This window comes from Cynara cardunculus, assembly GCF_001531365.2.
Source record: "Cynara cardunculus var. scolymus isolate 2C chromosome LG 5, CcrdV1, whole genome shotgun sequence".
Lineage (NCBI taxonomy): Eukaryota > Viridiplantae > Streptophyta > Magnoliopsida > Asterales > Asteraceae > Cynara > Cynara cardunculus.
Window position 1 is genome coordinate 37,053,126 of NC_037532.1, and position 24,476 is coordinate 37,077,601.

At 34.7% G+C, this 24,476-nt stretch overlaps 5 protein-coding genes and 1 pseudogene across 6 annotated transcripts; 3 read left to right on the plus strand and 3 right to left on the minus strand.

Annotated features, from left to right (window-relative positions):
- The first annotated feature begins 1,927 nt into the window (after window positions 1-1,927).
- On the plus strand, window positions 1,928-4,859 carry LOC112513074 (protein LAZY 1-like). Its single transcript, XM_025119198.1, has 4 exons — window positions 1,928-1,949; window positions 3,416-4,134; window positions 4,484-4,739; window positions 4,840-4,859. Exons 1-4 carry the CDS (start codon window positions 1,928-1,930, stop codon window positions 4,857-4,859), a joined length of 1,017 nt encoding a protein of 338 aa, XP_024974966.1.
- Window positions 4,860-5,673: 814 nt separating this feature from the next.
- LOC112512584 (ABC transporter I family member 11, chloroplastic) lies at window positions 5,674-10,124 on the minus strand. Of its 2 annotated transcripts, none has more exons than XM_025118629.1 (11): window positions 9,995-10,124; window positions 9,852-9,909; window positions 9,021-9,100; window positions 8,799-8,850; window positions 8,550-8,683; window positions 7,731-7,845; window positions 7,520-7,606; window positions 7,379-7,427; window positions 6,977-7,061; window positions 6,733-6,859; window positions 5,674-6,108 (listed from the first exon to the last, which is right to left on the minus strand). In XM_025118629.1, exons 1-10 carry the CDS (start codon window positions 10,063-10,065, stop codon window positions 6,781-6,783), a joined length of 810 nt encoding a protein of 269 aa, XP_024974397.1. In that variant the 5' UTR covers window positions 10,066-10,124; the 3' UTR covers window positions 5,674-6,108; window positions 6,733-6,780. The 2 variants fall into 2 exon arrangements, with proteins under 2 accessions (XP_024974397.1, XP_024974395.1); XM_025118627.1 differs by having other exon boundaries at window positions 9,852-9,912; window positions 9,995-10,104.
- A 2,370-nt stretch (window positions 10,125-12,494) lies between these two features.
- On the minus strand, window positions 12,495-12,928 carry LOC112512774 (40S ribosomal protein S28-2). The gene has a single exon (XM_025118914.1). The coding sequence runs from the start codon at window positions 12,920-12,922 to the stop codon at window positions 12,725-12,727; it is 198 nt and encodes a 65-aa protein (XP_024974682.1). The 5' UTR covers window positions 12,923-12,928; the 3' UTR covers window positions 12,495-12,724.
- A 7,783-nt stretch (window positions 12,929-20,711) lies between these two features.
- On the plus strand, window positions 20,712-21,087 carry LOC112513818. The gene has a single exon (XM_025120187.1). It carries the CDS (start codon window positions 20,812-20,814, stop codon window positions 21,022-21,024), a length of 213 nt encoding a protein of 70 aa, XP_024975955.1. The 5' UTR covers window positions 20,712-20,811; the 3' UTR covers window positions 21,025-21,087.
- A 1,850-nt stretch (window positions 21,088-22,937) lies between these two features.
- Window positions 22,938-23,479, minus strand: LOC112513370. The gene has a single exon (XM_025119606.1). It carries the CDS (start codon window positions 23,408-23,410, stop codon window positions 23,201-23,203), a length of 210 nt encoding a protein of 69 aa, XP_024975374.1. The 5' UTR covers window positions 23,411-23,479; the 3' UTR covers window positions 22,938-23,200.
- A 746-nt stretch (window positions 23,480-24,225) lies between these two features.
- LOC112512100 lies at window positions 24,226-24,412 on the plus strand (annotated as a pseudogene).
- Window positions 24,413-24,476: the final 64 nt, after the last annotated feature.

Consider the following 24,476-nt stretch of genomic DNA (forward strand, 5'->3'; position numbering starts at 1 on the left):
TGCTCCATTGCAGATTAGAATGACGTCACTAATTCAATATTTCCTTTTTTATTTTTTTCCTTTTACAATATATATATAGATACAAATATTCGAGTATCTAAACAGGACTTTTTTTTTTTTTTTTACACGTTCATTGGATTTGTAATCCGGATGAGTTAAATTTTTTTTTTTTTTCTTTTTTTTTTTTTTTTTTTAGTTTACACGTAATAATAAATAAATAAATAACAGAATTTTTGTAAACGATAATAATAATCCCTGGAATCGGCCCATCTGGACAAGGCCAGTCCTGAGTTATGTAATGGGCCATTAAAGAGCTATTTTAACTGTTTTTTTGTTGATAAATTTATCTGTTTGTATAGATTGAAAAAGTTTTTGTGTCAATGTTTTTCATAGATAGAAAAAGACATTTTTAATTAGGAGGTACAAGTTTGAATTTTTTTTTTTTTTGCTTTCGGCATAAAACTTCCTCTTAGTGAATAAAGTATTTTTTATATTATTAAGTCGTTACCAAACAATTATATATAACTAACCGAATAAGCTATAAATTTCATTAAGCTACTAACAAACATGTCCTAAGTGAGGGAGTGATAGATAACCAAGAGAGTTGATGACCCAAAAAGAAGTAATTGGGCCCGACCCAATATACCACAAACCCAAGCCAAGATATACTACTCGGTGTAGTGTAGCCCAACAACAGCAATTTATCATCTTTCAAAGCTACCTTCTCAGTGATATAAATGGTGTACAAGTTTCAATAAACAACTTACAGTTCACCCTGTGCTGGCTGCTTTGCTTTGCTGGTATTATTGTCCAGTTGGGAAAAAGTGAAGCTGAAACCCTACTACCTGCTACATCCCCCATCCAATTGGATAGCTCCTACTTACTCTCTATCACCAAACCCACATGATATCACCAACATCCTTCTTAGATTCTTACACTTTCTTCTTCTGGCTACACATTCTTTACCTTATTTGAGTTGTCACCTAGGATTGAAGGTCCACATAGTGTGCTTTAACTCATCAATCATACAAGCAGTAGGCCAACCACCACCCCAGATATTATTAAAATCACATCCAATAACAGAATCATTAACTGTCACAATCCCTCATCCAATTGTGAAAACATAATCTATATATAAATATTATGAACAACAAAACCAGTTTTCTTTCATCTTTCCAACTCAGCCACTGCTACGTTACGTTTTCGTTATAAACCACTGCAAATTTCATGAGATGTTGCATTAAATATCAATCTTTATTTCAACTGGCCAAAAGGGAAACTCAACCTCATCATGCATATGTTGTTGGATCAAACGCTCATGGAAGTTATTGTTTGTTCTAATGAGCAAGTGGGAGGGACAGCCTTCGTCAGTATCGTCTTTCGTATACCAGAGAAAAAGTAATGTAATATTTTTGTTTTAGAGCAACTTGTTCCTTAGCTAACTAAGGGATCCTCAAGCAGTGGCCGCCTTAAGGTCTAGTAACTTCATCACAATTATCTATCTTCCAACAACCATGTCTCATCACTTCCCTCGCTCATTTATTACTAAAATTAATGAAAAACAGCATGCAGCTAATAATATTTGATACATAAATCAGGCTATAAATGACTATATGTTAATGCGCAATAAACATATACCTCTGGATTCCAGATTCTCCATCACAAGTTTGCATTTGGTTGACACCATCTACTTGCTCTTGCCAAACCTTCTTTCTTGATGTAAAAAAAATATTCAATTTATGCTGCAGTGACTGAAGCATCATCCTAAACAAACACAGAGATAATAGACATAATCAGAGGTTCTCAGTTGTGGAAATATAATTATATGAGAACTTCTAAGATAACTTCTAACAGTTGATTTTCACATTGTAAGATCGTCACTGCTGATCTTTTAATCATCCAACTTAGATATTTCTTTCCATCCAAGATGGGTCCTGTCACTTTCCCGTGTACACATTGTGGGACTGATCAATTCCATTATTCATCATTCCTGCTAAAACCAACAAAATATTTCCAAAACTTGTGTATTTTACTGTTCGAAAGTATTTCGCTAAAACCAAGTTTACATTTCACAAGTTCTCATATACCCCAAATTAATACAAGAAAATAAATTAAATAAAAATTGTGCGAGTATTTTGTGAATGCCCATCACCAAAGATTCACGTTCTACCAGAAGCTTTGTGGTATGCTAATATGATGCAAACCATATTCAGCAAGTTAATATTCTTATGAAAACACCCAGCATGACAGTAGAGAGAGGATTGTAGAAGGCATCGAACATATGACAAGCCAAAGAACCTGCAAACAAGTTGTGGAGGTAGGGACTGCTTTAATTGCTGCAAAATGACGATGTTAATCTCAATCAGAGTCCGTCAAGAAAACAAATTTTATTTCACATGCATAGATGCAATAACTAAACTGAATATATAATCGTCGGAAACTGAAAATAGAATGTGATGAGTGCTAAAGAAGCAGATTACAACATAATTGAGAAAATGTAAACCCCCCTTCGCCTTAATTCTGTTAGTGGCTGGCATAGAGATCCTATACTAAACACATCAACATAAACACCCAATTTACACTCACCTTTTATCCCATTGGGTAGACCCTTGGATGTGACATATAGGTAGACAATGTCTTCTTAATTGTGAAGTAGTTTGGAAACTTTACTATAATTCAAACCTTCTTAAGGTGTGCAAAAAACCAAAATGCTGCATGCTCTACATGATGGAGAACATACTTTATCATAATATGCAACTTGTTTACTTTTCACACACAATCATTATAAATAGCTTGTTCGCTCTTCCCCCACTTCATGAAGTCCTAAATTAGTGTTCTCAAGCATTTTGTCTACATCCATTTCTTTCAAGCTATCATCACACCTTAATACGAAGTTCAAGATGAATGTAAGCACATCTATCTCCAAGTTTAGAGTAAACACGAAGTATCATCTTAATCTCAACCCTCTTCCTTTATTTTCAGTCATTAGGTTGGATGCACAGAAAGTTCAGGCAAAACAATGACGAACAAAGCAGAAGTGTCTCAAGAAGTACTTCCTCTGGCCTTTCCAAGCATTTCTATTTATTTTAAATGAACTACCTCTCCCCCTTTCCCAAAGACCGCTTCTGTGAGTCCCTTTAACATCATTTTGTCTTCTCATTGTCAACCAAGTTCCTGAGAAATTATTTAAGTTTTTGTGTCAAAAGTCACCAAAACTATTCAAACTCACAGAAGCAAGCTAGAGAAACTATGCAAGCAGTAGGTTCCAAAATGTGAGTTTATTAAAAGGTTAGCAGAAATAGCACCAGTTTTGACACCTAACTACGTGCAAGCATTCTCATGTGCATTTTCAGGGTTGTTTAGCTTTCATACAACATTTATGAAAAATCAATAAGCATTTCAACTTTAATTGCAGGGAAATCTTATTCTTGTTTCTCAGCAAAATGGGAGCTTGACGATCAACAATACTTTCCGGAAGCAAAAAACAATTCTGCATGCTTCAGACTATCTTCAGAATCATCTATAGCACCTGAAGCACCTAGAGTGGAAGAAGTAAATGATGAAGAAACAGTTGACATGAGCCATGATTTCTTTCATGGCTTTCTTGCAATTGGAACTCTCGGTTCGGCATCAATTACTAAAGAGCCCGTGACACCAAAAGTCGCAATGCCATTTGAAAGTTCAACTGAGGAAGAAACCAGAGCAGCAGAAGATGAACTGCAGTCTCCAAACAACAAGTTAGAGAAGCCAATTGATAAGGAAGTATATAATGTAAGTAATGAATCATCTAAAGGGAGAGTGGTTAGTTTAGATGAGAAGGAAACCAAACACATGGGTACCAAAGAGAACAAAAGTACGGTTGTGCATCCACTGAAAGAGTATTCTGAAATGCCGGCAACCAAAGAAAAGACAAAGGAACAAAAGACTATGCCTGAAAACTTCCCCAAGAAAAATGCCACATCCTACAAGAAATCAGGAAAATTAGACAAAGGGGAGAAAAGAGAAACTCCGGCTAAGAATTTTATGAAGAAAATGCTGAAAAAGCTTGATTTCACATCACGGTGCAGCCCAACTTCTGCTAGTGCTAATGCTATTTTTTGTAATTCAACCGAGAAACCCACAAAACCCACCAAGGTAGGTCATCTTGTACGCTTCCATTGCCATTAAACAAATCATTCAAATAAGTAGGCAAGTGAACTAGAATGAGGTTTCTAATTCACAACCTCATGGTAGGTTACTGTTATTTTAATAGAAAAGAATGATCCAAAGAAACATTCTGCCAGGTCAAAGGAAATACTATCATTCTCATGAGGCATAATAGACTACCAACTCAACATAGTTCCAACACAAAATTCTTCATCAGAAATTTCCACACAACCATGGCAACTCAACATTTTAAAAGAAGCCTCCAAGAATATTAATAAGTTATATCAAGCCCCATGTCTTTAGAATAGTGATATAATACTTCTATCATCTTTTACAGGTCTTTTGGAAGTCAAGAAAAATCCACCCTGAAGCACCTGGTCTTCATGTCAATAAGTCACACAACTACGAGTTCAAGAACTTGTGTTACGATGAAGGCTATGATAAAGAAGCGAAATTTGAGAATGAAGCTGACAAGTATCCTCATATGGGAATGTTAAAGAAAGAAACAGTTGGCAGCATTGAGTTTGCCAACGAGCCTCACAAAAGCCAGCCAGCTGGCAAAAATGCATACTGGATTAAAACTGATGCAGAATGTAAGTCAAATGCACCATAACTGTAGTCAACTGTAGGTACTAGCAACTGTTTTTATAAGATTACTCATCCATTTTCTCATTTCCACTGTTTACATTGTAGATTTGGTGCTGGAGTTTTAGAGGCTGGAGAAGATTGATGTCGTCAATTCCTTCTAATCTTATCTCATCCTTACAAGAAAAGGAGTTTGGTTGTGTGCTGGAGTGATAGCACCAAGTAAAGCAAGTTATAGTCATAAAGCGTATCTCTAAATGGAAAAAAAGCAAGAACATGAAATTTCTCCTGTTACCTTCAGGCTTGAGTGAGTAATATATGTATAATGCATTTTCCATAACCATCAGATACTGAAGTTTGTATCACACCTAACCTGCATGCTGAGATAAAGACAAATATTTCTTTTATAATAGCAAGCAAACCTTTCCTTTGAGCAATTAACCGAAAATATTGTTAACACAAACAAACATTTCTATTTACTTGTTTTATTGATCGTCAACATCTAAAATAACAAAAACTAGCAATGCTATCACTTCAGCAAGACATTTTTTTTGTATCTCAATTTCTTAATCTCACTACTACTCCCACCATGATTCACCGAGTCAAATGCAGTATCTTTCCAGAAAAAAGAAATAGAAAAACAAGACATTCCCCCCAACAAGTACATTTTATGGTGTATAGTAACTATAAGTGAAATCCAACACCTCATTAAGAAACATGTTATGAGTTGTTTGGTCAAAGCAAGTGTTATCAGCTCATAAAATGACCCTCAAGACCACTAAGAAATCATTATCAATGTACAATTCCAAAAACCAAGGTTATTTTGTACCACTTTGACTTAGATGAACAGTGATACACATTATGGTTATCGCTAGGGAATTAAAAGAACTGCACCAGACCCTGTAGTACTTTGAGTAAGTCCCGACACAGTGAATTTCTTCACATTTCACATGATCCATTACAATAACCATGTGCCAAGGCCCATGTACATGTTCCTGTTCCAGGGGATTTAGGTCATTCATTCAAAAAGATAATCATCAAAAAATTGATTCAAAACTCAATAAATACCCTCCTCTCTAAATCTCTCTAGTGTTACAAAATCAAGATACAATTTATGAGCTAATGAAATCAACGGAGTACTTGGTAAGGATGGTTATCACAGTTAAACATGACGCATTAATAACCAGACATCTTTGTTCCAGAATCATCAAGGAAGAAGTATTGCCATGGGAGTTGTAAAGCCAAATCATCATGAACCAACTGCCATGGGTTTTCTGAACCATGACATTGGTGTGTCATAATTTGACTTGTTGTAATGGTTGATTCTAGCCATTATTTTTTGTAATCCTTGTCTTTCAAATAATCTCCAGTTTACACCTGCAAAAAGTTGGTTATCAGTGTAAATGAATATTTAAATTGCAAACACTTTCCTTCTATCAAGGGTGGGGGGAGAGGGACCGTACTAGTTGTATCTTGTATGTAGTGTAAACATTTTCTGGATGTGATATAGCAGACAGCAAAACGATATATGAACACAGATGTTGGTGAGAGAACTAAACGTGCTACATACTCCCAGAGCAAGGAATGTATATCACAAGATCAATATTATACCTAAGTGCATTTGTATCTATGCAAACATGCATATGCTTGCCTTTTACAAGATACTAGTGCATTACAAACGAGATGCAACATGATTGTTCTTTATACAATTAAACTTGGACAAGATAGTATCTACGTATTTACTGATGGATGCATGGAATTTAATTTTTTAGTGTGATTTTAGGCATCTTTCTATGGCCCCTCTCAAACGAGACAGGATATCAAGTTCATTTCATACTGGGCCAGACCGGAATAGGGTAATATACATTCTTTGTAGTCATAAAGTTCTAGCCTAGCTGATGTGCTTTCATAAGATAAACTGTATTCAAATCGTTTCAAATTACACCGTTTCAATTGATAGCTTTTGTACACAGAACTACACAAAAAGCATTGTGGTATTACCTCTGGCAAACATCAAAGTCATAAGATCGGAATAATATAGTGAGAAGATTATATCGGTAGTGGCTTCTCCGTTAGCACTCCACCCACATCCATCCTCCATGATCTGTCAACCAGAGGTGCTAACTCTCTGCAATTACGGCATATATGATACACACAGATAAATCAATAAGGGAAGATACAAGTGATGCCACATTCAGTTAACAAGAGCAGTACAAAGATGAAATCTTGGGTAGGAAAAACTTACTTGAGGTCATGGCTTACAACGAGTATAGTCAGTTCTTTCTTCAAATCCATGAGCAGCTTAACAACATCAGCACGCGCTTTCCAATCTAAATTGAGAATGTACAGTAGTTTAAGTTCTCATATGTGAAAGGGTGCAAATACTGCATGACTAAGTAAAGCTCCTGAGGTGAAAATGTCAGGAACCAGCATCTGTAACGCTTTTATAAAGATATCTAATGGTCTACAATCATTAGAAAGTCAAATTAATCACAACCGGTGTCTGTGATCATAGTTTCTGTTGAACAATTAACTGTATCATACTTGAAATAATGTACATATCTTGATATGCTATGAATATAAAGATCATTATAGCTATAAGACAACAATATTAGGAAAGCTAAGGTCGATAATGCCTTTTCCATACCAAGACCAGCAAGAGGCTCATCAAGTACCAGTAATTCCGGAGTTTGTACCTGAGTGAGGCCAGCATATATCAAGTGATCAAATTCGATATATTATATGTACATAATAAATGGTTAAAGATCCAAAAGAATACACCTCATACCAGCTGGATAGCAAGAGCAAGGCGACGTTTGTATCCACCACTTAGGGAATTTGGACTTTTATCCAATGAAATACCAGTTAGACCAACCTAACAATTTAAGATGCAAAGTGGAATTGAGTTGGTGCATGTTGAAGGCAACCGATGTATCAACAAGATAAATTTCTAAATATGAACATAAAGAAACTTCAGTTAAAACTGAGAGGTAAAATACCGAAGTAATAGCTCTTTCAAGTCTTTTAGCAATGAATTCTTTAACTTTAAGGTCACTGTTCTGTCTAGGCAACCCAAATGTAACTTCATCAAAAACATTATCTGCCACAAAGTACCTGTATCACAACAGTTCACCTTAGAAAAACATCATATATATGTCTCCATAATAATGAGTTGAGAAATAATAGCACTTAGAGCATCTTCTCTGACATAAAGAGCCTTTTTTATCCTTAATCACACTTCTCGAGTAGTATAACTTGATAATCTAGCCTCAACCATGCCTAACGGCTCTCTATCATCGAAACTCATCCCAGATCAATGAACTGACTACATTTCTACATATGCATATAATTGATATTGTGTGCAAATTCAAAGTTAGTGCTCCTGGACTAAAAATAAAGCATCCACTATGATGCACATTGATACTATTCTGAGAATTAATTGCAACAATTTCATAGAAAGTTGAATGACTTATTGAACAAACCAGCTTTCCAGAGGCTGAAACTCTCCCTTACGGTTCTTGCCTCAAGAATCAAGAAAGGTGAATGAATGCCTACTTCCCTGACTTTTTTTATCCAATTATAACTCACCACAACTTCCCTAAACCAGCCAACTTTCCACCCTGACTTATTTGTTTGTAACAGAGTCATGCTATTTACTATATATTCATTCTTTATTTACTATTATTCCTCATTATTACTTCTGGATCTTCAGCATGTCCTCAAGGTGAAAACAAGAAAATCGATTGTTTCGTGGTTTCCTGAAACACTAATATATTGAGCTCCTTTTCATTTATGTCCTGGTGAAAAATAGTGAATACCTTTCAGGAAACTGAAAAACAATACCAACTCTTTCTGGAGATAACAGCATAGGAGGCTGATTTGGGCTGCCATCATCACTGTATCTTTGAATGTAAATGGAGCCTGACGTTGGTTTAGTTAGCCCTGCAATAAGCTGTATGGAGAGATCAAAAGAAAATGCATATAGAACATCTGATCAAGTATAGAAGTTTGAACAATAAAATACAAAAATGGGCAAGCATATCTAGAACAAAGTTTCGGAACCTAACCTGCAAAAGGGTAGTCTTCCCACTTCCACTTCGTCCGAAGATCAAGCCGAAACTGTAGCAAACAGAGATGGTCAATGCAACAGCTACAGATCCATGAGTGTTTGAAACTCTCATTAGTGCTTGAAGACATTTCATTAGCAAAATCAACTTACTATAGGAAAGACAAATGTAGAATGATCTCAAAAAACTGAAATGTGTAGAGCAAAAAGAATAAACTAGTACCTTTTCTCTGGAAGAGTAAAACTAACATCATTTAGGAGATTGAGCTGAGTCCCAGGAGGTCGGTATTTAATATCCCTTATCTACAGGACACCAAATTGAGAAGTTTCAGGAGGTAGACAAATAAATAGAAGGGAAAATGGCACAAATAGCCATTTCAGCCGACCAAATTTACCTCTTAACCAATTCTCTCCCAAGATTTCAAAAAAGTCACCACCTCTGCAAGTAACCGTTCCTCAACTTGCGGAGGGGCTGAAATGGCTATTTGTGAGAAACCCAAAGTTTCAAACTTGCGAAGGTGCCACTTCTTAAGTCTCCATTTTCATAAAAAAAAGCAATGGATGACAAGAACTTGCGGAGCTACACATGGCCACTCCTCAAGTCTCCGTTTTCATACTTGCCGTGCTACACATGGCCACTCCTCCTAGATGTTCAATGATGAAAAACTCAAGATTTTCATTATTCTGTTATTAAAGTACCCCCTCCAAGAATTGCGTCTTGGAGACTTGCACAGGTGTTGATTTTCTTGAAAAAGTGGGAGAATAATGGGTAAGAAGTGAATTTGGTCGGACAAAATGATTACTTTTGTTAATTTCCCTAAATAGAAAGGTATAGTTAGAGCAACATCACATACATAATTGCTATCTAATAAGATAAAAATTGGAACAATTCACTATACATCAAAGGGTTTGTGAACAATCATCCGAGATGCTCTGTACTGTACACACAGGTCGACTCAAAACTTAAGCAATGGGTACATTTATGAGAACACCGAACCGTTTAATTGATAAATATAGCAAAGAGTAGAAAGTTGCAAAACGAGATGAGACTTACTTCGAAACAGGAGTGATGGCATGAGACTTGGAATGCTCGATTCTTCTTGATCCTGACACTGCTGGAAAAAAAACAATCAATTGAATCACAGTGAATGAATGAAAAGCCAATAAGAAAAAAGGTAGAAGAGGCCAATGGATTGCCTGTCGGGATTTGGTGAAGTGAGTTTGAGAGGTGGTCTCCAGGCGAGGATGGGACAGAGAGAGGTCGCCATTTTTCTCCAGACCTCGTGATTATGCGGTTAGATAGACGAGTACAAATACAGCATTCTTCAAAACTTGTCCAAAGTTAAAAAGTGAAACTTTCAAATATATATTCAATTTATCGGCCTGTTTTTATTTTTAGGAAATTAATAAAACAATCTAAACATTATATTATATAAATAATAAATATAGATTTTTTATTTAATAATATTTTATTATAAAATTTCAAGTGTTATTTTATTGTAAAAATAGGTTATCGTTATTCCATTCCAAAAGTTTGAATTACATCATTAATTATTATTCAATTTATTTAATAAAATATTATTATTTTTTTCCTTGTAAATTATTTTTAGTGGTAGTAAAATGGTTAGTTTATTTCATTATGTCTTTGGAATATCCCATCCCATGGTTATTTTTGTTAGGATGCTTTAATTAAATAAAATAGAAATTATTGATATCCATGAAAAAGAAATAATGGGAACAAAACATATATAACAACAAACAATTTAATTCCTTTTTTCTTTTTACAATTACATAAGAATGACTATTTAATTATCAATTTATTATGTTTTGACATCGTTACAAGTTAATCCAAATACTTTTTATAAAACTTTAATTTAACATCACATAACTTGATATGCACTTTTAAGAAGAAGAAAAAAAAACATAAATTGTTTTAAATAAGAAGTCTCAAACACCAATATATATATATATATATATATGTCATGTGTGTATAGGATGGAAACTGTTAGTTTTAATTGCCTCATCTTTAATGATGATGTTTAACTAAATATGATATGGCTTTGTGTTATTGAAAACTTGTTCAAATACTAGTGATATTGGGTTTGTGTTTTGGTGATGTCTTATTATCTAAATTTTAGTTTTTGTTTTAAAGATAGAAATAATAATGAAAAATGGTCCTTGGTTCAATACAATACAATACAATACAATGCAACGAGTGACTGACTACTACAAAATGAATAATCATCTTCAATTGGGAGGTATCAGAGTATTGTTTCATTTTTATTTTCATATCATATGACAAGTTTTGTAGCAAGGGAAATAGAGGATGAAGAAATCATCATTTGGATCGGAAAATGCATAACAAAAAATTGGATCCTTGGGGATGAGGAGACCAATTACACAAAAAGGTGTAGGATACATTCCCTTTAATCTTCTTCGATTGCCATTACACCAAATTTGATCTTCATGTTGGAGTTGAATTGGTGTCAATTTTGGTATTTTTGATGTCACCATTGTCTCGATTGGTGTGATCAATTCAATTTACAAAACAACAAAGATATATCATTGAGAAAAGCTAATTGTATCTTCTATTAATGCTTCATGCGTGTGTCCAATATATCAAGAAACTTTTGGTACAATACGAGACCTAGCAAAACAGTGTACTTTTAAGGCTTCATAGTCTTGTAGAAATAATTTAACAACACACACCCAACACAAACAAACCGAGAACAAAGCCTCACAGTGTACTTTTAAGGCTTCATAATCTTGTAGACATAATTTAACAACACACACCCAACAAAAACAAACTGAGAACAAAGCCTCACAGCGTACTTTTAAGGTTTCATAATCTTGTAGAATAATTTAATAACACACCCCCCCCAACACAAACAAACTGAGAACAAAGCCTCCCAACGTATAAATAGAAGCAACCACCATCTCCAGGAGACTCATTATCGCTATAGTTAGCTTTTTCAGGTGCAAATACACCATAATCTCCAATATAAGCAAACCCCATCTCAAGGAGTAACTCATATATCAAATCAAACAAGCCGGAGTATATCCCATCCAAAGGTGGGATTGGGGATGTGATAATACACGGAATTGTCTTTTATTCTTGTAGGGTAGAGCACATCTCCAAGGGTAACCATCACCTTTAGACTCGCATACAAAACCAAACCAAATGAGCAAGTGCAGTACTTTACACTATAAAGAAGCAAGTGCAAGAGGCAAGAATACCTTTGCTCACAAAGTACAACAAATCCCATCAACCATTAAAAGGTAAGTTATAGAAAAAGGTGAAGACAGCAGCTTCTGAGCCAGCCAGAAGTGAAGTGTATAATGGAACCAGTGGCTTCCACCTAAGATAGGCTCGTGCAGCTAAAGGTTGTAACAGATGAGAACCTGTGACCTATCCTAACTTACACACCTAAATTCATCTAGGTCCTTCAACTCATTTAGAAATTAAGTAAACTGCACAACCAGTGTAGCATTCTTATATGCATAATGGTCTGCAACAAATGACAAATATGATAGTTAAATAACCCATTACCTCCTTCATAGCTCCTAATGTTCTTGGTCAATAACCTGGAATGAACCATGCAAATTCTACAATTCTGAAGTAACTGGCTTTGTGAAAAAGTATCAATGAAATGTGCATCTTGGAGAATTCTGTACATATGGTGTGCAGCTGAGCTCATCATAAACAATTGCAGAATTGATGAAATCTCCATTCAAAATCTGACGACACAGGTCATAAGCTGGAAGTAAAACCTTCTACCATGACTAGTCAGATCAAAAGTTTACTTGTAAACGCAAATGTCATACATTTAACATTACCAAGTCTCGCACTCAAACAAGTCTCAAAAACGAGTACCACATAACAGAAAAATTGAAACACGAACTTGTGAATATAGAAAATAGGTGAAATCAACGCAACCTTCTAGCCTCCCTCTCAGACTCGAGCAAGGTAAGAACATCACCCTCTCTGACAGGTCCCTTGACGTTTCTCATGATGAAACGGTTCTGGTCATCGAGAAATTTCACTCTCACTTGTGTCACCTGCCCTCTGGATCCAGTTCTCCCCATCACTTTCACCACCACTGCGTGCTTGATCTGAGACTCCATCTTTCACTAGCTGGTTTCAAATTTTCAAGGCAAATACATGTTCAACCAGTGTATTCGGCGTAGAAAAATCTTAAAACATACAGAAACAAACTCAAATCGTCTAAAAATGAGAGCAAAAATGTTCATATTTGAAGCACAAACGAAAAACGGATAATATATATTACAGAAATCGCAAGCATTCAACATAGCTCAACTGGTAATACAGCAAGATAAATATTTTCAATAATTAATACAGAAAAAAGAGGAGATTACCTTGCGTACGTGAGATCGACAGAGCGGCTGCTGCTGCTTGCAAATTTTCAGAATGACGACTATCGGAGAAGAGAAGAACCCTAAAGGGTCTATATAGGTGAGTGGTGAGTGGTGAGTGGTGAGATATGAAGTCCGCCCCGACTAATGGATTGAATTGGAAGCTCAGAATATGGGTTTTCATTGAGCCCATTTAGAAATAGCCTCCTCCTACCTACAGAAACAATGGCCCATTTTTCTCAATTGGGCCTTATCGCTTAAAAAAAAAAAGAGTAAATTATATATTTGGTCCCTGTGATTTGTCAAAAGTAACACTTTTCATCCGTTTAGTTTTGAAATTACAGTTTTACCATAGTGGTATGCAACACGACTGGATTTGGTCCCTCCCTCTAACGAACGTTAAAATAACCCGTTAAACCAGGGGCATTTTAGTCTTTTTATATACTTATAATATTTTACTTTTAAAAAAAATAAAAATTAATTAATTTTAGTCTCCTCCCTAGTTTTTTTTACCTCTCGCAATCTAAACCAAAAACTCTTCGGTCATCTTTTCAGGCTACCACCACATCCACATCCACATCCACATCCCCTCCTTCGGTCATCTTCCCAAACCATGAAAGTATACTAGTCCATTCACACCCAAAATCAAAATTAAACCTAAATCCAAACCTCAAAATTAAAATGATGAAGCAATTAAAGAAACAAAGGATGGACAAAACTCTCCGGTCATCTTTTCGATTCTCTACAAAAACTTTTCCATCATTTTTTCAACTCTTGGCTCTTCTGTTACCGGCCAACATAAACGTCAACCACTCCCTTCTATCAAACCTAGAATCCAGAACACACCTCTAGCGTTCGGTCTAACCACATCCTATCTCTAAACCTTGTCCCAAACCACTCCTTTTCCTTCGATCGGCCCTCTAGAAACGACCACTCAACCTGGCTTTGAGTTTGCTAATGTTCCTCTTCTATTAATAAGCAGTTAAGCATACACATCCCTACAACCTCTCACCCCTTTACCCCACCCCCTTTCTTCGATGCATCCTTTCCGACCAACCCCCTCCCCACACAACAACATTTATCTATAAACCAACTCCACGAAACCCATCTTCAATTTGGGTTACAAAACATTTCCTAGGTAACTTACCATCTTCAATATGGGTTACTTAACTTTTTTTAATTTGAAAATTTCTCATCTTATCAATCAAAAATTGATAGGGTAAGTTTTAGGTTGAAAACTAAACCCTAATCAAATACCCCACCCCTGCCATCTACAACATCGAAGCAAACATTCATACATACTCATTTCAAATCAAACCCTTCAAATTTGCTTCTATTTGAAAGAGTGGAAGAGTGAAATGGAAGTACCCGGGTTGAAGAGGTGTTGATCTAGTGGTGGTGGCCACTGGGTTTTTCACCAAGGAGTAAGGTGCAAATCGGCTTCAAAGAGTTACAGAACGTCGTGAGGTGTATATCGGGTTTGAGGGGAGTTGTAGACCTGAGAGATGTGAGGGTCACAGGGGATAAGATAAGAGTAAGAGATGCTCATGATTAGGATTGGAGATGCTCAGCAGTAACTGGAGATGCTAGTCGGAGACCCGAGGTGATGGTCGAAACCGGAGATGCTTGTTGTAGACTAGAGATGCTCGTTGGGAAGAACACGGGGTTAAGGGTGCAAATCGGCTCTCTTGGGGAAAAGATGAGCAGGGGGTTTATAAAATATTTTTGACTTTTAATATAAAATGAGACTAAGATCTGAAAAGACTAGAAAGCCTTTCATTTAACATTCAAGTGATAACGTTCGTTAAAAGGAGGGACCAAATACGGTCAATTTTGCATACTACAACGACGAAGCTATAATTTCACATTTGCATGGACGAAAAGTGTTACTTTCGAAGGACCAAAAATGTAATTTACTCAAAAGATGATCAATGGATATAGTTAAAAAGGTGGTTATAACAAAACAAAACAAAAAAAAAAACATATTTTCCCCAAATTTTTAAAAGGAAAATTGGTGAAATATAGTAAAAATTAGAGCGAAACAAGATACACCAAATAAACGATCACTTTATTATCTCTAACTTGACATCCATTTTGATATATTTTTTCATCCGTTCACGATTCTGCGATTTTTTTTCAAAGTTCTCCTTTGATATTTAATATATATATATATATATATGTGTGTGTGTGTGTGTGTGTGTGTGTGTGTGTGAAAAACACATAACACTGTACACTTCAAGTTTATATTAAATCACTTATCGGATAATGACCCTCAAACCAATAGTTACAAATGACAAAAAATATTGTGAAATATATAAAGTTAATAAAAGACTCATTGACAAGTACTCCTAAACCGGCCCTAATGAGTCCCAGTGGTCCAAATTTGATCATTTGACAGGTGCAAACCGGGACCAAATTTATCCGTACCGGTACTCACTCAATCTTTTTAGTCCATATCAGGACACTGATCCGTAACCATCCTTTGTCACGAAAATTGGCCTTGACTAGTTTTCATTGTAACTATATTGGTCCTCGGTCTCGGTCTCGGTCTCATTTGTGCATCTCTAGGATAGTCTCTTTTAGATGAATCAACATTTAATCTTGTTTTGTTATGATATCTATTTGGTACAATCCATTTGATGTTTTGTCTACATACTCCTAAAGCAAAAGTTTTCATATTCCTTTGCTACTAGTTACTAGTTAGGTTGTCTAGACTCGGAATAAGTAACAGTCTTTGCTAGCAAACAAAACAAAACTCTTTTCTGCAGAGAACAATTTATCAAGAATCTGAAGGACGAAGAATTGGTCCAACAAGGATAGATGGTGAGGAGATTCTTACATGATAATGACCCTCGGAGACACCTTATGCTTGAAGGTAGTATTAAAAAAATCTTGTCAGTTCTCATAACAACACTACTATGGACCTTAAGGTTAAGATCCTCCAATGATGAGGTTGCTTCATTTGGATCAACTTCCATCTCAAATTAAACTTGGCGTATATAAACAAGCAACTAATTTAAGGATATCTTTTGGATCCATAGTCGACTCATTTGTCAATCAGTATTATCACAAGACAAAAGTAAAAAGGACTTTTGGACCACAAGATATTCTTTACGATAACCAAAATGATTCTCATCAAAATGATTTTATTTTGTGCCTTACCCATTGGTCATTTGACGAAACTAAACCACGATTATAGAAAGAAAAAACACCTTGATCGACGAGGGACCAACAAGCGGTTAATTTTTTAGATATAGATTTATAGAAAAGTGTTGTATTCATGATGGCAACTAAACACGAAGGTTGCGCTTGTTGCAGGACTTAACCCAACACACGGCTTTTTAGAAGAGGTTGGAGTCAAATCGCAATGATTATGCATTTAACTTAATATATATATTTATACGATTTATTTAGTAACAAGTCTTGTAACATGGCCTCGAATGGCGTATGTGGAGAAACATGTATGTGTGGCGTACATATGGAATATTTTATGAGAGAAGTTGTGATGTACATCAACCAACTTTATTGTCGTGTTGTTGATATCAGAATAAAGCAAGACTTCCCCGTTTGGAAGTAAGAGAAGATAGGTTGATGAGAGAATTAGATGCGTTAAGTTTGTTTTGAAATGTAAGGGTATATGTAGATGATGTAATAATGAGTGACGACACCGGATGCATTTTAGTGGTTGTGTGTGTATAAGATATGTACATATGAAAACAAACAAGTTAACTTTTTTAGGCAACAAATGGTACGTATGTTTAGAGAATATTTTATATATGTGTAGATGCTCCTGGGAGTGGTTCTCTGAAGTTTGACTCAAATGGACCTGCAACTCTCCATCAAAACTTATGATCCATTAAATTAATTTGAACATATATTATATATATATATATATGCATAATAGATTAAATATCCAACAGTAAATTAATAAATGAAAAGATTCCAAGATTGTATTCAAGATATATATTGATAGCAAAACAAATGAAAAGGAATCTAATCATCCAATATATAATATGGTTTTATCTTTCCTTAATTAAAAGCAACACCATCACCATGCATGCATGCATGTGTTATTTTTATTGTCATTAATAATATATATTAACTATCAAATCCATTCTCATATATATTCTATATTTTGAAAACGTATCAACTCATACATTATTAATCAAATTATGTAAACACTGCATTGCATGACCTAAATAAAGAATTAATCATTTGAGTAGGAATCATCTTTTCCTTTATTAAAGCAATCCCTCCACGTACGTACATATCTATTCATATTATTTTTTTAAATAAAAAATGATTGGTATCATCATCTTTTTTTTTTTTATTATTATGGAAAAACTAGCTAATGTTTATATATATGTGTGTGTTTAAACAATAAGTAATTCATAAATTAATATCTCATATTAATTTATCACATATTCTTTTTTAAAATATTTATATGAAAGCGACAAGACTAACATAAGAATGATTCGGTTTCTTATGAAGTGCACCCACAACTTCATTATTGGCTTCATGTTCATACCTATCTCATTAGTCATTACCCACCCTATCTATAAATTAACCAATCTCATGCTTCATGCCTCCAACTCATACCCCTTCAAACCCAATCCTATTCTCAACCAATGGACTCCAACACCAAGATGCGCAAAGGCTTCATCAAAGGCAAGTTGGTCATGTCTTTCTATAGAGCCTCTAAGCCTTCCATCACCACCATCAACAAGACTCACAACACCACTGCTCTTCCCTCCTCCTCCTTGATTATGAACCAAGAGAAGGTAAACCCTCAGCCACAGCACAAGGTGTCTTACGTCATCCCACATACAACAGGTACCTATGGCATGTTTGATAATCCCTATGGTGTTGTGGCCGATGAAGCTGTTGACGCAAAAGCTGCCACTTATATCTCTTGTGTCCATGAACGATTTCAACTCGAACATGTTAATTAATTCATGTTGAGTGGGTGAAGCCAACTAGAGCTAGCTAGCCAGTAGTAATCCTCCATTCTATAGCGTTTCTTTCATTTCGTTCTTGGTTCTCGATCGTTTCATATATATATGGCGTGATAAAGATCCCATTAAAGTAAATGAAGATTCATCCAGACGAATGGGGAACTCGTTATTATAAATTGTGTATTAATATGTATAGTATAGTAGGGTAAATTAATTAATTTTAAGATGTGAGTTTCTATTAATGTTATTTTTCCCAACACCTCATATTTGAAATATTCAAGGGTTAGCTAATTAGATATACTATACAAAAAAATTTAAACTTAAATATTGGCACCACAAACGTACTATATATAGAAATTGATAACATTAATCAAATCAACGTTGGACTCCTTTCCATAATGAAATTTAAAAAAAAAATGGTAATAGAAGATACAATATAACCCTCTATGGTTTAGATATAAATTTTCTTTAAAAAATAAAATATGTTGCAACTTTTTTTTTTTTTTTTTTTTTGAAGTATACAAATATTTGCATATGCATGGTGGATAAGGAAATAAAGGAACGAATTAATATTACTTAGAGTTTGATACAAAAATCTAATTATAATCTGTTTTTGTGTAAATTTTAGAAACAAATTATAAATGTTTTTGAATTTAGTTCATTCTCCTACTAATTTAGAGGAAATGAGATGATATGGTATGGTATGAACCATTGGGACGAGACTTTTAAATCTAAATGATAAAGCTATAGCCTTTATATAGATTAACTTTGACAAAACTCAATACATGAGCTTCTAGTTCCACACATGACCCCCGCCAACCCCAACCCTAACCCCAACCCCGCCTACAGTATATGGAAACAAATGAATCCGGTCCGAAATCCATTGGAACCGACATGAGACCACCAGTTAAGGACCGGTTATGGTTTTTGTTGATCAAACAAGGCCCGACCCGACTTTTTTTAAAAAAAAAAAAAAGTATTTTAGTATATCTTTTTAAATGTATTTCTAACCTTCTACTTGTATTTGATTGGAAATCAATTTAAGATTTATAATAAAACGTACTTTTTAAGTGTATTCGATTGAAGATCAATTATAAAACTAAAATAAAACGTATTTGATTGATGCAATTACATATTTTAAAGTGTATAATTAGGATAAGATTAAAGTATTGTTAAAAAAAGAAAATAAAAAATATTATGTTCTTTTTGATATAGGATCGATTACCCTTGGCCGGTGCGGATTGTTTTGATTTGGGTCTGGGAGGCAAACCTATTTTATCCACAGATAAAAAAACATACCTTCCATCAACTCAAAGAATCAGTATCCTTGCATTAAGTTGAAGAAGTTCCACCTCAATATGGACCAACTTCCATAAACTAACATGCATATGGAGGGTGGAGAGTGTGACGATTGAGGGACATGGATATGGATATGGATATGGATATTGCAAATTACCAACATTAATTAAATTGCATTTCAGTTTCTAAGTCCAGTTTTCCAATGCAATACATGCATGCAAGTCATATAAAACTAAATTGCAACATAATTCATAGTTGAAGAATTTTCAAAGTCATGAGAGATCTAGTGGTTTATGGTTGTATTGGAATTTGGAAGTAATCTTCCGTAGACCAAGTTGAATCATAAGTATAAGAGCGGTTTATGGGTTTAACTTGACATTACTATATAGAAGATGGCATGTTTGCAATTGCATGATGTCTGAATGGCCATGGCCATGGCCATGACAGTGACAGAGTAGTAAAAAGTTGTATGTATGAAAAGCAAATTAAAAGCAGCTGAAGAAAGAGAATTAAGCAGTTGATTGTAATGGATAAAAGTGAGAATTGAAACTTAAAAAACAAATACAAATAATAATTGTGAGAGTGTTGGTATCTGATGCAATTCATTCTTCTGTGGTGACAGCAAGGGTTGAATAAGAGCGATGTTGATGGTCGAGACCTTAACCATATATGAGTAATCCTTGATTTGGGTGGTCCTGTTGGTGAAGCAATGTATGTATGATAATAATAATAATAATGTAAAAAGAAAATAAAGTTAATAAAAAATGGTAAAGTATTGGAAGATGTTATCTATGATTTTTGAATAAAGATAAAGCTAAATAATAAAGTTAATAGAAAGACTGATTGCCTATGCCTATGCCTATGCCTATCTAATCTTCCACTTCTTTTTTTATTCACATCCTTAAGCTTCCTTCAAAAACCAAATCATCAATCAAATCTACTTCTACTTCTACTTCTACTTCTACTTCTACTTTGGTTGTGTATTTTAGTATTAATTAAAAAAATCTAATATAAATTAATAATTTGTACTTACTTCTTCATAAATGTTATCTATCTGAGTGGATAATTTATAAGATGAAACCAAATGAAGTTACTATTGATGACAAATTCTAGCAACATACATAAATCAATTAGATGAAAGCCAAATATATATAATTAAGGAATCTACCTCCTTTTTCTTGCTTATATCTATGCATTCTCCTCTTCCTATATAATATAAACTATAAAGCAATATTATGGAAGAAAAAAAAGGCACAACAGTTATTGTAATCTGATTATGATCTAAAAAGCTAATGTCTCCCACCACCCTCCATATAACATACCTTCATCTCCCTTGCCTTCATTCCTCACGAAATCACTCCTCCTGCTTATTTGCTCTCACCCGATATGATGCATATAGATTTGGGGCCCGCCGTCGTAGCCGTGATTATGTTCATACTCCTCTCACCAGGGTTGTTGTTCCAGATGCCAGCACGAACCAGGATCATAGAGTTTGGAAACATGTACACTAGCTGCATAGCCATTCTCATTCATGCCCTTCTCTATTTTTGTATTTTTACCATTTTGGTTGTAACTATAGGTATTCACATACATACTTGATTCTCTTTTCTTAAAACTCTTTATAAACAAATGTATCATCTCAACACTCTCTATATATGTCATACAATACAATTGTAGAATGAATGAATGTAACTATGAGCATCATGGTAACTTAATTACGATTCCATACAACTTCCTAACCCATGTATGTATACTAACTAATGCGACAAGCAGCAATACGTCACCCTCACTGAGAAAAATTGCAGCTTCAATTTGAATGTGAAACTTCCCACCTACATACCGTTAAGACAATTCAACTACAGCTACGTGTTCAATGACACTAACATCTTCCACCAAACAAGTCATTTCATTTGATGAACGTGACATGTGATGTTTTGATCTAGTGGGTTTTGACCAGATTAAATGTGTTTCATGTATAGTATACATGACAACCTAATTTTTGGATGCGATATGATATGCTTGGCTGGTTTGGTATACATGTGTATATTTATATAATACATTTTTCTGTGCGTGTTTTGGAGAGGGTGTATATATCTGTAGCCCTATGCCAGGTCCACCGCAACACAACCGTGTTAATCTAAATGGGCTCAAACATTAACCTTGTGGGTTAACTCAACTATCAATAAGGTTTGGGTCTTTAGGGTTCCTTGGAGGTTATCGGCTCGAATCTTGCAAGAGATTTTCCCATATGTTATTTAAGTCACTTAAGATTAGTCGAGATGTGTACAAATTGGTCTAAACACTCACGGTATCTCTTTGTGTTCTCCGATCAAGACACCTCTACTTCTTTGTCTTGCTATTTCCACTTTTTGTCTACAATTTGAATGTTTTTTTATAAGAATAAGGGCATTGATTTGAGGTTCATCGTGTGTCTTTTTGACTTATTGTTGTTCTTTGATACAAGATTAGAGAAAGCAATTAGAATTACAAGTGAAGTGGTTAGCCTAAAAAATTCTACTTTTGTTGTGATAACAAGTCTCGAACTACAAAATTAGAAAACACGTAATAAACTCGATGTTCCTGAAAATTCTTGCCATTTGTATCAGGAAAACATTCGATTAGAAAAGTTAACCAAATTTGAATTGTAGATGTAGGAGTACAGGTACTAGCAGTGCATCTTAGAAACTGTTTGGAAAACCACGAATTAATTTGTTACATAATTTTTCTTGGTCTCAGTAGGATTCATTGGTCATATGCTCATTTTAACCCCGTTATTTACTCATGACCAAACTTTGCCTTCCATGAAACGCAATCCGGTTAGTATTTTTTGTGCAAAGTAGGACCGTGAAGAAGTTGAGTTTAGGTAAAACAAAAAAATGAGCTGCTTTTCAAGCCATTATATCATATTTTTGGTAACTTTTATCTTTTATGGACCATAATTCTTACTGATATTTTGGAATGATTTGAACTTTCGAGTAGAAATTTCTTTACAAGTATATCATTCTTACGAATACTGAGTTACAATTCACATTTAATTTGATTTGTTACACATTTGATTGTAGAAAATACAATAATCCAATTTGGCCTTGGTGGTGGTGGTGGTGGTGGTGGGGTCGGAGAGAAAGTGGAGGTGAGGTTGCAAGTATTGGATGACGGAGGTGTCGAAGGTGGTGGTGGTGGTGATGAGGGTTGAATGATGGCGACACTCAAGATAAGATCCCTTTTAATTTCTTTACAAAATTTTAAAATACAACTATGTTAGCAATTTTTACATATAGTATCGAATCAAAGCTAAAGAGTACCTTCCAGTGGCTTCCACAACCTTCTAGGGTTCTACTAGCAAAAAATGTCGGCATCACCGTCGGTTGAATCCATCCATTTCCAATTGAATTCACATTGGAAAACGAATGAATCTGGAAGAAAATTAACATGGATCCTCTTGACCTACCGTCAATTGTTGATAACTGCAATGGCGGAAAGTGAATAGAAAACATGGATTTGGTAGTGGATCTGTTCTTAATGCCATAGCCATAGCCATAGCAATAACGAGTTGTACAACATGCATCAGAGATTTCAACTTCGATAAAGCTCAAACCAACAGAATCGTCGAAAGAAACTCGAGAAAAAGTAGATCTAGCCGGAAGAGAAAGGGAGATGATAAATCAAAGAAGAAAATCGAAAAATTAATCAATAGGAAACATATTATTGATGAAATTAGTTGAGATGTGTAGGTTTTATAAGCATAAAATGTTTACAACAGCTGATACGGGTGTAGTCAACCGGTGTAGATATGGACATGGACGGCGAGTATGAGGATGGAATAGATGGTGAAGAAGATGAGAGTGTGAACAGCGATTGCTTTGCCGTTGGTCTTCATGCTCCCAAACTCCACCTGCCTACCGTTTCCGGGTAACTGAAAAAGGAGGCCGGGCTGCAACAGGACGAAGAGTACCACTCCGATGAGTACGGGTCCCCAGTCAGCCATTTGAGATGTTGAGAGTGAAATTTGTGAAGCTTGGAAGGAGAGATTTGGATGCAGAACAAAGTGTGAGAGTGAGAGTGGGACCTGAATGAGAGAGCAGGAATTATGCCTCTTTGATAAAATTACTTTTCAAAATAAAATTTTATCTTTTTTATTAATTAAAAAAAATGTAATAGTAACTTACATTACATGTATGTTTTTTTGTTATAAATATTTAACAATTTCTTAAATTTTGATGAATAAATTTAAAATAAACCTGGTTGTCATTACTTAAAATAAACGCACGCTATATTGTTGATTGCATTATATAAGTAACTAACTTTAACTTATGATTAATCAAGCAAAAATAAAAAGAATATAGTTTAGGATTATTAATTTTGTCGTACATTTATTTATATACGTATTACAGTAACAACTAACAAATTATGAATTACCTACCTACCTACCTCCAAAAACAAGAGTACAAAGCATCTCATCAAATTATGTGTGTTTGAACAAAAAAAATATCATTATGCTTGCTTATTCAGTGTCTGTCAATAAGTTCACATACGTATCATATGGAATTATTAATAATTACGTAAACTTTAACCACATCAATCAAAACAATCTATGAAGAAAGTTTTTTTTTTTTTTTTTTTCTTAAAAAATAATGTAACAAAATTCTCTCTTTTCCAACCATATATTTATTCCCAACGAACCATTTTCTTATAGTTGATCCCCACCATATATCCTTCAAAATCCATGCCTCTTTCTTCCTTATCCTACTAGCAACGAACCCATAACCTAATTCTACTCCTTATGTTGTTCTTTGATTCAAGATGCATGATTGGGCGGCTCCGCTCATTTCTTCAACGTTGTGTGCGTTTTTAGCACCAGGGCCCATCATTCAGATGTCGGGGAAAGAGTCAGCAATCGGTTTTATGAATACCAAGACTAACATAATATCTCCATGTTACTTCATATGGTTTGCTCCTTATTTTGTTTCTCATTGTACTCAATATACATATATACTATCTTATTAAGCAAATTTAGTAAAGTCTTAAAATTATAAATGACCAAAATACCCTTA

Excerpts from the sequence above, each read along its gene's own strand:
- LOC112513074 (XM_025119198.1), top strand. The coding sequence starts at position 1,928 with ATGGGTCCTGTCACTTTCCCGT. Across the intron at positions 4,135-4,483 it reads AACCCACAAAACCCACCAAG|GTCTTTTGGAAGTCAAGAAA; the intron begins GTAGGTCATCTT and ends CATCTTTTACAG. Across the intron at positions 4,740-4,839 it reads GATTAAAACTGATGCAGAAT|ATTTGGTGCTGGAGTTTTAG; the intron begins GTAAGTCAAATG and ends TTTACATTGTAG.
- LOC112513370 (XM_025119606.1), bottom strand. The coding sequence starts at position 23,410 with ATGGCTGACTGGGGACCCGTACTCATCGGAGTGGTACTCTTCGTCCTG.
- LOC112512584 (XM_025118627.1), bottom strand. The coding sequence starts at position 10,065 with ATGGCGACCTCTCTCTGTCCCATCCTCGCCTGGAGACCACCTCTCAAA. Across the intron at positions 7,428-7,519 it reads TTGCTCTTGCTATCCAGCTG|GTACAAACTCCGGAATTACT; the intron begins GTATGAGGTGTA and ends GGCCTCACTCAG. Across the intron at positions 6,860-6,976 it reads GTTGTAAGCCATGACCTCAA|AGAGTTAGCACCTCTGGTTG; the intron begins GTAAGTTTTTCC and ends CCGTAATTGCAG.
- LOC112513818 (XM_025120187.1), top strand. The coding sequence starts at position 20,812 with ATGATGCATATAGATTTGGGGCCCGCCGTCGTAGCCGTGATTATGTTC.
- LOC112512774 (XM_025118914.1), bottom strand. The coding sequence starts at position 12,922 with ATGGAGTCTCAGATCAAGCACGCAGTGGTGGTGAAAGTGATGGGGAGA.